General features: G+C 36.4%; 1 protein-coding gene across 1 annotated transcript; it reads right to left on the reverse strand.

The window, feature by feature from the left end:
* Window positions 1-1,477: 1,477 nt before the first annotated feature.
* LOC108366593 (venom carboxylesterase-6-like) lies at window positions 1,478-10,932 on the reverse strand. Its single transcript, XM_017621046.1, has 7 exons — window positions 10,734-10,932; window positions 10,523-10,666; window positions 3,205-3,358; window positions 2,912-3,097; window positions 2,287-2,846; window positions 1,943-2,235; window positions 1,478-1,871 (listed from the first exon to the last, which is right to left on the reverse strand). The coding sequence occupies exons 1-7, from the start codon at window positions 10,926-10,928 to the stop codon at window positions 1,700-1,702; spliced, it is 1,704 nt and encodes a 567-aa protein (XP_017476535.1). The 5' UTR covers window positions 10,929-10,932; the 3' UTR covers window positions 1,478-1,699.
* Window positions 10,933-16,110: the final 5,178 nt, after the last annotated feature.

Genomic DNA, 16,110 nt, shown 5'->3' on the forward strand with positions numbered 1-16,110 from the left:
AGAAGACATTCAAATTGGAGAAGCAGAATTATTTATTTTACGGCATTATTTTCAAGTGCTTGCCCTCCGCGGCGGTTCTCCTATGTAATTGCAGAAATTATTCCAGAAGACCCGTTAGACTTAAACTTCATAAAAAAGATTCCTTGTAGGCAGGTCGGGAACCTTTTCGCTTTGCAACAGGAAATAATTTCTCAGGACTCTTAATTAATCCTCTCTGTTTTTGCTAAGCTATAGGAGCAGAATTGAAGAGTTTGAACTTTTGATTTTATACGCGCCACGATTTCCTATTGTTGCGAACATTGTAGCTCACCAATCTATACCACTTTTTATATTTCATCATTTAGTTAGGCGACTTACAGAAGGTTCCAAGACCAGCGCGAACTCTTATAAGAACAACAATGGCGACCCAGTGACTGATGTCCAGAACTTTCCTACTTAAATTATGGAGGCAACACTTTTCCACGCTACTGAATGGTAGAAGTACTGAAAGTTGTGAAGAAGATGAGCCGGAGTCCCCGGTCGATGTTGACGGAGTCGATGTTCTACCACCTGACTATGACGAGGTACAAATAGCAATAACGCGGCTGAAAAACAACAACGCTGCTGGAGCTGACAGCCTGCCAGCTGAGCTATTGAAGTACGGAGGCGAGGAGTTTGGCATACCCTCGAAACTGATACGGATGTGTAAAATGGCGTTGGGCAATACCACCAACTTCGTCAGACCTCTCCGAGCCGTTTTCTACCAAATGGCGTTTCAGACAGGGCGACTCCGTCCCATGTGATTTCTTTAATCTGATATTGGAGAAGAACCGAACCGCTCAGTAAAATTTTTTGCAAGAATATGCTATTGCTGGCATATGTCGATGGCATCGACATCATCGCTAACAAGAAGCGCCTAGGCACTCACTTCACTGTTGATAGTTATAATTTAGTAAAGCTAGAGAATTTCGTTTCCTTGGGAACCAGCCTTAACACCGGTAATAATGTCAGTATCGAAATCCAATGCAGAATAACTCTTGCCAACAAGTGCTACTTTGGACTGAGTAGGCAATTCAGGAGTAAAGTCCTCTCGCGACATATGAAAACAACACTCCATAAGTCACTCATCATGCCCGTGCTGGTATATGACGAAGAGGCATAGACAATGACAGCATCCGATGAGGCGGCTCTTGGAGTATTCGAGGGAAGAGTTTTGCGGGCCTTTACGCATTGCCGACGGCGAGTACCGTAGACCAGACATGGTCACATGGCCCGTAGTAGCTTTTTTGCACGTACGGGCAAGCGAGCCCATTTCGCGGGCTAGATCAGGGGAAATCACGGGCAAACAGGAAGTGGGCAACGATTTTTACTAATACATGCAGTGTTGTCAACTTTTGAGTTTCAAAAAGCACCAAATCTCTGGAAAAAAGAGTGTTTTACCACACTAAAAGCATAAATTTTTTTTTTTAATCGAAGGATACTTTTTTATAACAGTTTGGGCTTAACAAAAGTAAAAAATAAACAATATTTACAAGTATAAATAAATACACAAAACTTGTTCGCTCATAACGATTGAATAGCCTTTACACATGCTATTATGATTAATACATTTTTTTATGGAAATTAGTGTTTTTATGTACAAGTAAAAATCTATGTAGAATTATAACTCTTCGACATCAAAACCACTACTGACCAGTCTTGTATTTATTTTGATTACAACTCAATAAAAGGTTTTATATACATATTCCCACAATTGCATGCGCTCAGTGTTCCATGCGTTGTCCACCACGAATGGTTCTTCTTCTTTGACGATAGACAAATAGTCACAAAAGCCTTGTTTTTCAAACAGTGCTTTAGTGCAGGGCTGTATTTTATTGAACACTTCAACTTCTCTGAAAATAAAATATAAGCACATATTAAAAAAGTATAATACCCGTCATACACCCAAATCAATTTAACTCACCCGTTTTTAGCGAACTCCACATAAATTTCCACATATCGTTTTACCAACGCAGCCTCTGCCGACGATTTGGCATATCCATCCGGTGCTATTTCTTGCGAGGTGAAAAGATATAATGAATCATCGATGTGGGTAGTCCCAAAGTCTTTTGTGCTACCCGTAAACAGCTCTGAATATGAGTAAGGCCCACGATAATTGAACAGTATATATCCTTCAGGAATTGTTCCATTACTAGATTCCACATTATCGGCAATTGCTTTGTATGCTGGATACACGAAGTAGGAATCACCTAAAAGCTACGTAGAGGGAATAAAATATTTATTTCAACAACAGCTTTCATAAACTACCTCTAAGAAACCATCCAATGTGTCATTATTCAACTCTCGAACTCCACCCATATATTCTGCCAATAAACGTTCTACCACATCGTTGACCTCATTCGATTCGTCAGCAGGCAAATTTGTGAGTAGCTTAAATAAGTCATCAAAGTTTTCGTTAAACTCAGCTTGCAAATTCGCAGCAGCAGCAAGTTTTGTAGCTACGATGATGCCTTCGCCTTTCGACGGTGTATCACCTGCAATCCATGGCACTGTCTTCGGCGGCTCTTTATCGAGTAATTCACGCACGTTGGTTGTTAAAAATGGCTCCGGCCATGATGCATCTTCAATGGTGGGTCGAAAACTTATGAAAGGATAAATGGACCAAATTTTCAATGCATCGCAAGCTTCCATCAATTGCTCTGCCGGTAAATTACGCAAAGCATTAGCAAGTTCTATAGAAGATATGTTGGAAGCATTTGTAATTCCAGCAGCTGTGGCTAATTGAATGGCTTGCGCCTTTTGGTCAATTGGCTGTGCCCAAACCGTATTTGCAACACCACTAATTGGAACAGCATTACGAAATAAGCCTTTAAATTGACAAAACATTGCATTATAATTTTTTGTTTATTAATAATGAAACAAAAAGGAATACCTTGTGAAGCAGGGCTTAGCATATGAAAATGGACAGACACACCGCCAGCACTATGACCGAAAATGGTAACACGCGAAGGATCACCACCGAATGCGGATATATACGATTGCACCCATTTCAAGGCTAAATTCTGATCCTTGAATGCAAAGTTACCTGTCATGTGCTCGTCACCACTACTTAGAAAACCTGAGAAAGTTTCGTTAAAGCAGTGAATTCAATGAGTCTTTGGCGCTTGGGAATAAAACAAATCGCACGATCGATCGTTAAGTACATAAATGGATACCAATACTCACCAAATGGACCCAAACGATAAGCAATGGTCACCAATATAACCTGGTTCGTATCCATAAAATATTCAGGACCATAAAATTCATGATTTGGAGTGCCGAAAAAGAATCCACCACCGTGTATATAAATCAAGACAGGCAGGTTTTCATCAGAACTATTCTGAAAGTAGAAAATTTCAATGTATGTAATTGCATTTGTAGATAGTAAAAAAAAAGATTAGCTTTTAACTGAAATTGAAATAAATAAGTTAAGGAGCGGTTAAACGTGGCAATGCAAGCGCTTTTTTAAGCATTTTGCTGTCAAAATGTGGAAATCGAAAGTCTACTTTCCCGTGTAAGCAGTCAGAAAGTCCTTTTTGCAGATTTGTAGAAGTCACTTTCGGCAATAAAAATTGCAAGGTGTAACCGCAACTTAAATTACGCAAATCGCTTTCGAGAAATAGTTTTAGCTTGCAAGTGCTGTCAAACGAATCGAGTGTTGCCGTGTGACGCGTTTTTTGGCGAATTCGCAAAAATGCAATCTATTTTGGAAATTCTTGAGTTTCACAGACTTTTGAAAAGGATTTGCACTTGCCACGTCTAACAGCTACTTTAGTATGCATGTTTCAGTTTTTTTTAACGATATGGACGATATGTGGTTTCAAAAACACGGAACCGCATGCGGCATAAGCTATAAGGTGACCATATTAACCAACGTAAAATGAGGGACATTTTTTTTTCAAAATGATTTGGGAATACGTACATACAACTTGTATGATAAAAGTATTTACCTTACCCATATCGTAATTTAAATCAAATATTTACCAGTTAATTATATTATTTAATTGTACCAGTTCCCCGGTACCGATTAAATAGAAACCCTCAAGTGGGGTGCGAAACAAACTGGCGAAGGTTTTCATTATATTTTATAGGGGACATTTTTATTTTTCATATTCTGCGTTTAAAAATTTACCCCTGAAAAATGAAGAGCCGATTTAAAGGACAGTTTAAGAAATAAAGGACAAAAGTCGTGCTTTATTATGAAAAACAAAAATATAAAGGATAGGGGGCTAAGATAAAGAACTGTACTTTAAAATAAAGGACGGATGGTCACCGTACCTATACTCTTCACAACACGTCTTATACTAAGTGCCGATTTCCCATCCGTATAGATTTTAAAATTTATCTGCCCTTCAAACTGATTTTTTCGGAACAAAATTTGTGTTTAGAGGTTAAATAAATTTTAAAACCGACTTGAGAAGACGGCCGTAGGTCCCCCAGATAATTCAAAAGCGTTTCGGCAATAAATATATTTAAGCTGTGGCCTCATTGAGCCCAGACGGCATAGCACTCAATGACAATATGAGCTGTTGTGTTCCTGGTTGAGTCGCAGAAACAACAGAGATCATTTGACCAATTCCCCAATCTATTCATATTCTCTCTTATCCTACAGTGTTCTGTAAATTTATTTTTTTGGAGATTGATTAGTTATTGGAATCTCCTAATCGTGTGCCCACTTAGTCTGACGCAGTCCGTCTGTTTAGCAATGCAAAGTGTCAGCCTGGTGCACCCTTTCAAAGGGAAGTGATGCCTCTTGTTGCCTTGTTGCCAGAGCTGGGTCGTAATGATTCCTTTAGGAATTAAATTACTCCCAATTACAGATTACAAGGAATTGTAATTAGGATTCAATTCCTTCAGTTTACAGCAAAGGAATCGATTACTTTTTCAATTCCCTGAAGTAATTTCAAATGTAATTGGTTTTTTCTTTAATTCCATTACAAGGAATTTCATATTGTAATTGAAATCAATTACGTGCTAGTAATGTAAATTTTTTTTTTCAATTCCTTTGAAAGGAATTGAAAATGTAATTGATTTTTTTTTTCAATTCCATTACCTGGAATTGCAAGAGTACTTTAGTTTTTCAATTCCTCAAAGGAATTGTAAAAGTAATCGAGAAACTGAAAGTTCATTCACGAATGTACAATACGGAATTTTTGTTGTGGTCAAAGATTAAAATCGAAAGCACACATTGGACATCTTTCTATGTATGTATATCTTCTATATCTATATATATAAAAATGTTGTGTTCGTATGTCACGGTCGTCAAAACTCGAGAACGGATGAACCGACTTGAATATATTTTTTTTTTTTGTTTTATACAGAACCAATGATATCGCAAAAAATTTGAGGGTTGCCACATATTTGAAAATTTTTAAACCCAATTATATTGATAAAATAAATGAATTATTACAGTATGGGTATCAAATTAAAGAGGTTTAAGAAAGATGACTGATCGAAATATTTTTGGGGAGGATTGCCACCTAATTTAAAATTTTAACTCAGTTAAGTTGATTAAGTAAATGAAATATTGCAATGTGGGTATCAAATTAAAGAGTTTTAAGAAGGCTTACAGCCGAAAATATGTATGATTAAGGTTGCCACCTGTTTCAAAGTTTAACTAAATTACACTGATAAAATAAATTAAATATTACAATATTGGTATCAAATTAAAGACGGTTAAGAAAGATAACTGCTGGAAATAGTTTTGAGGAGTGTTGCCACCTATTTGAAAATTTTAAGTCAAATTCAGTCAAATTGATAAAATAAATGAAATATTGCAATGTGGGTATTAAACTTTAAAGTTTTACGAAAGCTTACAGCCGAAAATATTTTTGAGGAGGGTTGTCATCTGTTTGAAAATTTAACTTAAGTTAATTGATAAAAGAAAACTTATTATATCGGTATCAATTTAAAGAGGTTTAAGAAATATGACTGTTGGAGACATTCTTGAAGAGCGTTTCAACCTATTTAAAAGTTTAACTCTGTTAAATTGATAAAATAAATGCAATATTGCAATGTGGGTATCAAATTAAATAAGTTTCAGAAAGCCTGACAAATAGCATTAGGCAAAACTTACAAATCTATATAAAACCAAGAGAGGAAGAAAAAATAAAAAATAGGTATAAAAAAAATTAATTAATTAATAAAAATTAAAAAAAAAAATATGGATTAGGGCATGGCTGCTAACACCAAATATCTTCCAAGTTCATGTCTTCAATCTCCGGCAATAAAATACTGTTTGTCATACCTTTCTAGTCTCATGCCTCTAGTGCTTCAGCAGAATTTTCAATGAAAAAAGCCATGCCAATTTTTCCCCATGAGTATGGAATTGATCTTATATATGTATATATCCCCATACCCAGTTTTAGTCCTCTAATACAAATATATGCAGTTTGAAAAATTCGGTTTGTATGGTAGGTGCCACGCCCCTTTTCTATATCGAAACTTTTTTCAGCCTATAACCATCCTTGGAAAGTCTGCAGTAGATTCCTAAATTTCAAAAAAATCGGTACGGCCTTTCTCGAGCTTTGCGAACAGAAAAAAACGGCTTTCAAAATATATATTAGTATAGACTAGCCAATATCTGCTTGCTTTGCGGCTTAAAACACTATTAACGATGAAAATCGATGGATATATAAACAAGTTTGCAAGGGTTAAGTGAAACTGCAATAATTTTTTGTATGAAATACTAGCAGGAAATAATGTTACTCATACGCCATATCGTACATGACCGTTTGATCATGTTTAAGTTTGAATTTTTTTCATTCGCAATGCAAACTTAAAATGAAAATAACTTGACTAAATGACCTTATCTAAAAAAAACGGTGTACAGGTCTGTAACATACTACCCAAAATTAATTTTGCGTGTCTCGGCGTTTTTTGTGTAATTTTAGCGTCATTACAGTGTTATCATCAAAATTTAGCCATAGCAATGCAATTTGTTTATAAAACTCTTAGGTGGTAGGATCTCCAGTCTGACAGGGTTCGTAATTCAAGCGGAGTCTATCCTCATTTGTAACGCAGGATACCAGTAAGAGTACTTCAAAGGCTCCAGAAGGCACGCCATTTTGGGTGGAATTAAGGGTACCATAATATACACAATTAAGTCAGTGCATTTTTATAGATACGCAGGGATTAGTCCAAGAGAACAGCAGTGCCCAAGGTAGCAACAGTCCGGGCGGGTTATGCGTGCTTCGACATTTACGGGTCTCATCTGCCGCGAAGCGCGTTCGCGGTATGATCTGGAAAATTTATCCGTTACTGACTGAACAGATACAGTTTAAGTTATTCAGTTTTCTTAAAGTTCAATTAGTAAAACTACTTAGGTATAAGTTATTTATTCAAGGCAGTTAGCAACCAAGAAATTTATCAAAGCTATTGCAATTCAACAGTAAAAAAAATTTTTTTTTTTAGAAATTTTTCAATTACTTTTTAAATTACTTTGAGGAATGGAATTCAAAAAAAATCAATTACACTTTCAATTCCTTTCAAAGGAATTGGAAAAAAAAAATTACATTTTCAATTCCTTTCAAAGGAATTGAAAAAAAAAATTACATTACTAGCACGTAATTTATTCCAATTACAATATGAAATTCCTTGTAATGGAATTAAAGAAAAAAACAATTCCATCTGAAATTACTTCAAGTAATTGAAAAAGTAATCGATTCCTTTGCTGTAAACTGGAGGAATTGATTCCTAGTTACAATTACTGAGGAATGTAATTGTAATTGTAATGTAATTGCATTTACCCAGCTCTGCTTGTTGCATACATTTAACTTTTTTCCAAAAAATATCGTTCTCTCTATGTCGTCTCTAGGAAACAGTGTTAGCGAGAGCGGATAACCTATCTTCTCCACATTCTTATACCATGTCCCCACCAGAGCTTAACCACGTAGTTATGGCTGTTGAGTTGGTTATCCCGATAACCCACTTGATCTAGCGTTGTTTCGCCATATAAAAATGACAGCATTTAACCATTTCACTGAGAAGGTTAAAAGCTAATCAACTCGAAACCACGTCGAAAGTCTGATACAACCCTGTGTTTTCCCGCCATCTGTGGGTCATTAGCGTTAAAATGTAAAAAATTCGTTCCCTACTGGTGTTTGGACTTAACTAAGATCAGATTAGATTTAGTCCGGTTTTAAAAAAAAATGTGGTATCTACTTCTCTACTCCGCTTGACTTCAAATCTATTATGTTATGACCCTCTTGGGGCCTTTTTTTGAGTGTTCACCACCGGTTTCAGTAAAAAAATTGAAAGTTAGCCAATTCTCACTGTTAAAAAGAAACTCTTTCATAGCAATGCGTCAATAAAGTAACTTCGTTATTTTTTGATGTATGGCTGTAGAAATTGGCGGATGCAGAACTTAAATAAAGCAGTTAAAAAATATACGTAGAATGAAATTTATATAAAGTAGAAAAGGTTTAGATCCTATTGCTCTTTAAAAAATTAAGAGTTAGATACGTTCTATTTTATAGAAAATGCTAAAAATTACCTAAATATGTAACATGTTATCCTTACATTGCCACGCGTTCTTATTTTTGCATGAATAGAAAATATTTAAGTCAAACAATTAATGTTAGAAACGAAAATAAAAAATTCATTCTAGTACGGAAAATTTGTTTTTGCTCCGATTTTTGCAGCGATTTAGTCCTGAATCGAGTTTTGGAGGTCCGAACACTGTTCCCTACATTTGTACTGTTTTATAAACCTCAAACCGCAGTGTGGACAGCAATAGTTAGTAATGTGGTTAAGTTCGACTTGAGATGGTTAACTTTTTGGTGGGGTCATGGTATTAGAGGATATAGCTTTACTACAAACAGTTTACTATGACTGAGTCCGAATCTGACCGCAGAATCGCTTTACCGCGTCAGTATTTTGAAATATCGCCGTCTTCAAAAGAAGCACAACTAAAAAAAAAATTTCGTATCCGGAAACGAATAGAAACCGAATTCATGTTCGTATCCAGAAAACGCTCGAAACGTTCGAAAAAGATAGTGTAATTTGAAAGCAATAATTGTATTTGATTTGTTCAAACTAAACATTTGAAAGCATGCATTCGTAGTCAGCAGTGGCTGAGCGTGCAGAGGATAGGATCGTGCCGCTATTTCGAATTCCATCAGGCGCTTCCTTAATTTAATTTCATTTTTTTTAATCAGAGTACTTCTTCTAGTTTAGTTGCCGGGTCACAGTAACATCGCGGAAAACTGCGTGGCTGCTGACCTGGGGTTGGAAAGGCACCCTTGAAACGTTATCCCCCGATAAGGAGCAATTAGGGACGTCTCTGTCCTCCTGCGGTTCACTCTTGCATGGTTGGGCCTAGTCGGCGAGCGTTAGACTAACATGCATACTTCGTGCTCGCTATAATGAAATTGCATATTCTATTAAATACATAATAAAATGGACAACAGAAAGCGATGCTCCTTTTGTGGCATAAAAGAGGAGAAGGCGTTTATCCACTGGAGAAAATGTTTTTATAAGGTACTTTGAAATACTTTTTGTAGCGCTAGTAACGAGTGATCCATCGTTACCCCTTAAAGGTGCCACGTTACCTCTCAAGAGCTAGTGATGGGGGTTCTGAAAGGCCATTGTGCGATTGATATTCACCCGGTAAGACTAGGAATTTCAACAGATTCCTTTTGTATTAGCTGTCAACGGGAAAATGAAGTGGAATCATCTCCACACTTTCTTTTAGACTGTCCAACCTTCGTGAGGCTAAGGTAATCGGCTCGCGGCGTTAACCTAACCCAACCTAACCTGTACTTCTTTGAGCTAAGAAATAGTTGGTCACATTAGGTATACCAGTCAACAGGTTCTACCGCAGCCGCAAGAGTTGCTAAGAGAAAGTTGAGTAAGTTGACACTTGGCAAATTCAATGGCCCCGAGATACTTTATGTCAACTGAACGACAGCCAACAATTTGTCTTATATTGAACGCCGTGTGGTGAACTATCGTAACTTAATGAATTCTCTTAAGTTTGTACTAACTCAGTCAAGCACGAATGTTCATCTTATCTCAGCGCTTTGAGACAAACTATCGTAACTCAGATGCGCCTATTTTTTGTGTCTTATGTTAAGCTGTGAAGTTGTAGAGTTAAGACACAAAAATTAGACGCGTCTGAGTTACGATAGTTTGCCTGACAGCACTGAGATAAGATGAACATTCGCGCTTGACTGAGTTAGTACAAAGTTAAGAGAGCTCATTAAGCTACGGATAGTTCACCACATTGTTGGCTGTCGGTTAGATGACAAAAAGTAGCTCGGGGCCAACGAATTATTCCCGCAAAGTATTTCATAGTGCAATCATCTCTCTCTGTATGATATTCTGAAAATCATCCAAATTTCTAAGGGGTTGTAGGCTTTCACGAGTGTGTGATTTAAGAAAAATATATATATCTAAATTCGCCAATTGCTTGCCACTTGCTCAGCAAAATATCGGACACATATATTTGCATGTATATTGGATTGGTGTGCGATGAAAAACGTTGAAAAGTGAAAATACTCACCGCAGGTCGATACACATTCAAATAAAGACAGTCTTCATCGCCAGTTGTATTAAGGGGAGTTATAATGTAATTCCTTTGTATACATTCTGTATGCGGCTCTTTTGCTAGAAGTGTGCCATTCCATGGCTCAACTGGTACGGGATTCTGTCGCATAGGCAAAATTTTTAAACACATTTTTCGAAACCCTTAAGATATTTAACTTTTTTCTCACTTTAAATCTTAATTCACCAATCGGCGGCTTAGCAAATGGCACGCCATAGAAAGCTGCATATCTTTCAACTTCGTTTCCAGGTTCATAAATGCCCTCAATGCATCCCAATGAGTCAATGCAAACTTCCGGCGCGCCTGCTTTTGTGGTAGCAGCATTCAAATAAAATATTAAAATTATTATAAGACGATAATACATTTTGATTAACGTTATTCGAAAGAAGTCAGGTCGCACAGAAATTTGCACAGGCTTTTATACTATCTCGAAGTTAATTATTGTTGTTGGATTCTATGCGAGAATAAAGTGAAACAAATATTGATTTTTTACTCATATTAAATGAATTTTTAAGTTAACTAAAATTTGTTTATCTCTCTCTGCAAATATCGCTAGCTTAGAGTGAAAAATTGCTAAGTCCAGTTTTTATGAAAACTCATGTTTTGACACAAATAGGAAACAAGGGATATTAAAAAATGTATCGTTTCGAATAGGATTAAGGTACTTTTTTATTCGTGACGTGCAATCATGTCAATGGAATTAATGTCAATGACATTAATACACAGGCGAAAAGTGAAATAATTTCACTGCACTTTTAAAGCTGTATACTACGTAGTACGTACATATATACGGGGTGTCCAGGAAGTCATGGATAACCCTTCAACCGCCAGTGGGCGACATTACGGTCTACCAGATAAAAAGATATAAACTAATAAAAAGTGTCATGGTTTTCGAGATTTTTTGGAAATCTCTACCATAGTGTCGCGCGCTGGCGGTTGAAGGGTTATCCATGACTTCATGGACACCCTGTATGTATGTATATTAAAAGTGGATTTTGTCAATATATTTTGAAAGAGCAGTAACGTCCACGAATTTCATTGCGCTTTCGAAAAGGTAATATAAGAAACTAGTGAACCGGCATGGCGTTAAAACGCCCATATTTCTTCCAAATCCATGTAGCCGTCTCGCATAGTAAATTTTCAATATTATTTAAATTAATTTAATTTTAAATCACCCTGTACCGATAAAACGTTTCTAACTTCAAAAAATAAAACCAGTTTGCACATCTAAAGGCCAAGCGCTTTAACTTTACACCCCATTTTTGAAAATCGAGCGAACGGTGCAGACCTTTTATGCTGCACAAAATATGCCATCGCGGCTCCGCTGGCTTGGTCATGTCATTCGAATGGACACCGACGCTCCAGCTCTGAAAATATTCAACTCGGAACTCGCTGGTGGTAGCAGAGGAAGAGGACGGCCCCCACTGAGATGGAAAGACCAGGTGGGGAAGAACTTGGCTTCACTTGGCATTTCCAATTGGCGTCAGTTGGCACAGAGGAGAAACGACTGGCGTGCCTTGTTGAACTCGGCCAAAATCGCTTAGGCGGTTACAGCGCCAAATAAGAAGAATTGCCCATGGACGTTACTTCCGTTGCGCCTTATTACACATTACCACAATACTTTAATTTTTTAGCATTTCTGCCATTAAATCACTTTTAAATGTTGTATTGAAAGATTTGCGAAATACTGGAAGTAAATGGCTATCAGAAGTTTTTCCCTCTCAAATAAAATTAAAATAAAAAATGAACTTAGCAACTTTGCCCTCTAAAGCAGGGTCCAAACGGACCTGAAATTAAAACGATCGGTTGAAATTCATTTCGCCACATGCGTGGTTAACTGTTCTAATTGTACGTAAATATGAGTAAACATGAAACACGGAGAGACAACATTTGCCATGTAAGGTGTTTATTTGTGCACAAAAAGAACATAAATTCAACAACAAAATAGTATTTAATTATAAATAATGGACACGAAAAAAACTAGTCGATTATGTTTACTCATGACTTGCGTAAAACTAACTGTAAATATAAAGTAAGTATACACATTCATAAGGTACTTTGTCGTTTATTACCATCGCGTATCCACTTTTTGTAACTTCTACGTATTCTTCGAAATGTTTTCGGCGAAGTGTGAGCTTGCGGAGAAAATTTTGATCAAAAATTAAGAAAAAGTATGTGTGGACGAGGAAACATACGTCGAAGCAGCCTTTAAGCAGGTTTGGGGCGCTGAGCTTTATAATGCAACGCAGACAAATGGAGTCCAAGATGCCTTCTAGCTAAAAGCTAAAAATGTTGGACAAGCTCCTTGTTTTTTGTCATTTTTGGCCTAATATATATACTTGGTGTAGCAAGCCATCTGCTCTATTAGTTTCTTAATAAATGTTCTTGCCATTTTTCCGCTATGTGCACACTTCAAATTTTCAAAAGAAATGACAAAAATCGTCACCTTCGGTCTCACAAAGCAGCTCCCCCACACTGTAGCATATACAGGATTTTATTTAGGGAGGGGCTATTGGGATTAAATTGTCGTCTAATAACATTAAATTACAGGCATCTGACTTGATTCACAGCGGAGTGACCAATCGAAGCTATGTGACCTACACAGGCATCCAACTCCCCCAACATGAAATTTTACAGCAAAAAACAAAACGGAGCACAATTCCCGTATAAAAATTTAAAATTATCGTTAATTTCTTCATGATCCAATGCTCGGATCTAAACCAAGTTAGTATGGGACCAGCTCTGAGGTTATACTTTTCCTTTAAAAAAAGAATTATTGCAATCGGTTGACTCGGTACAAAGTAATGCGGTAACGTATGTACATAAAAAAATAAAAAAAAATATTCCGACGAATTGATAACCTCCTCCTTTATTTGAAGTCAATTAATTAGTTAGTATACATATTTTAATTTTTTTTTAACGATATACACGAAATGTGCTTTCAGCAACACAAAATGTACACAGAGAAATTTACGTTTTCAAATTTGTATGGAACGTTTTATTTTTAAAAACGTTTTGACCCAGGTTTTGCACCTACAATATTTATTTTAGTTTTGAGAAAAAAACATCCTCAATTCATATTCTAAAATGTATATTTTAGTTTTTAAAATTAATATTTTCAAATCTCTTTTTAAAACGATCATGTGATAATTGGAAATTCTCATATTCAGATGAGATTCTAAAATTTTTATTTTATATACCAAAATATGCGTTTTCAAATATGATTTTGAATTTCTATTTTGACTAAAACACAAAGTCATTTGATATTTAAAACTATACATTGTCATACATTTATTGATATATGTACATATGTAGACANTTTATGCTGGTTCACCTCTAGACCAACCTTTTTAGCTTCGTTTTCTAAGCTGAAAAATGCTGAGCCGACATCCCTGGGTTTCAGGTCAACGATGGCAATGTCATCCGCATACACCAGCAGCATAGTTCTTTTACTGTATATGGTGCCGCTGCCAAACAATTTGGACGGAGCTGAAAGTTGTGCTCAACGTCATTATAATAGCCAGTCGGCAATTCCAACGTAGAGAGCAGGGCTCAATTTCTGATCATTGTGAAATGCTGCACAAAATTTGTATACCTCGGTGGACATGGGCGGCTCGCTCACGGAAATCAAAAGCATAATTAACGTAATTTAGCATGCTATAGCTAAGCAGACATGGAGCTGTACAGAATCGCTTAATACTACCAGATAGGTGTGGAATACATACGAGGCGCTTAAAACCAAGGCTCTTTAGGAATAGCAAGGAAAATACCTACAAACTTATGGTTGTTTTCCAAGGACATTGGCGTGTGGATGTGCTCGCCGAAAGGATCCGCATACCAGCCAAAAGGTTCTACCGCAGGCAAGTGTTCCAAGTATCCAGGCTTGCCCACTATTCCCGTGGAGTATTTCTGTGCTAAAGCCTCTCCCTCTATGATATTCTGAAATTCCTCGAAATACCAAAAGCCTTTAGATGTACACGAGTGTATGATAAAACCCGATGTTTAGCACCTTACCAAATATATCTTAACATAAGTTTTCGAAAAAAAAATTACAAAAAAATTTTTGATTCTCACAAAATAAACCATCTCGTCATAAAGAAAAATATTTTAAAAATAGTTCTTGAAAAACCCCAATTTTTTCGAACCACGCTTTTTATAGAGGATTAAACAAGAATTACGATGGTATAATTTTAAATCCCTAATTTACTGGTCTTCACTATGCAGATCAACTTCAAACAGTTCAACGGTTAATAGCTGTTTAGGCGAGACTGCTAACACTGGGCGCCTAAATTCGTTGTTGTTGTTGTTGTAGCAGCATACAAATTCCGCAAAGAGTTTTTGGGGAGTGTTGCTGGAGTGACAGTCCTTGGCCAAATATAAATCTGGGTCGTTCCGGTTACGTAGACCCGACTGTCGTGGGAACGGCCTAAATTCGTGCTATGTACTGCTGCCTGTGTAAAAATTTCCTTTATGCAATTTATGAAATTTTTGCACATGCACTTCTCAACTGCCAAGTAATTGAATTTTCTTAAGTTTCAATAAGATGGCACTTCAAAGTATGCTCGGCCTAGTCTGGTGCATTCTCCGGACACTGCTTCCGGAGCATTTTGCGGACTCTGCATGACTTACAACCGTGCAGAGGTGGTAAATGAACTTTACCATTGGCCACAGTGCCTACCCACTATTTTTGAACCAATAAATATTTTTTTTATAAATACATCCATGCAAACATACTGGTCTCCCCTCTCACTGAGTTATTCAATAGCTAAGATAGCTTTAGGACAATCTTGACCATCTTATATATAGAAATATTAAGCCCGTTTCTTAGCTTTAAAATGATATTAAGATGAAGTCTCTACGGTGAGCAGAACCCGAGATATAACGATTTGAAGAAGTACATGATTAGTCAGTGTAGGGTATTTTACTTGTATGTTTTTATATTTGTTTAAATTCTTGATTTTCAATTTATGGTTCTATGAATTTGTTTGTAGTTGAAGATAAAATTTTTGATTATTAATAAATAAACTTTCAACATATAAAAAATTTAAGATTTAAACTAAATATATTTAGTTATTAAAATATCATATAAATGATATAGTCAGAATCACGAAAAAATATGATCTGCCCGAAGAAGAAAAAGAAGAAGAAAAAAATTCCTCGAACACGTTTTAGCTTATTTCATGTATAGAACCCATAAAACAAATTTGAAGCGAATCGGAGACATGACATAATTTTTTTTTTTACGAAATCCGTCCGACTTAAAAAAGAAAGGCTCATATGCATATGTTACCGGCCAAACCCGACCTTAGGACAAACTAGTTCTTCCAATACGTTCCAATTTTCGCTCTCTATTACCCATTTTTGGAGTACGGGAATGATTTCTGGGCTGTTTTGGGCACCCGCGGGATACCGCGTTGCATACGGGAAAGAACCTTATATTATTGCTAAGACGTCTAATAAGTGCATGGCTTTCTGTTCTGGAAAAATCAGAAAAGGCAAACATTTTCCATATAAATGCTTCATTTTGATTGCTTAACTTGCTAGCC

The sequence above is a fragment of the Rhagoletis zephyria genome, unplaced genomic scaffold (assembly GCF_001687245.7).
Source record: "Rhagoletis zephyria isolate East Lansing unplaced genomic scaffold, Rhagoletis_zephyria_1.1 Rzeph_scaffold_00040, whole genome shotgun sequence".
NCBI lineage: Eukaryota > Metazoa > Arthropoda > Insecta > Diptera > Tephritidae > Rhagoletis > Rhagoletis zephyria.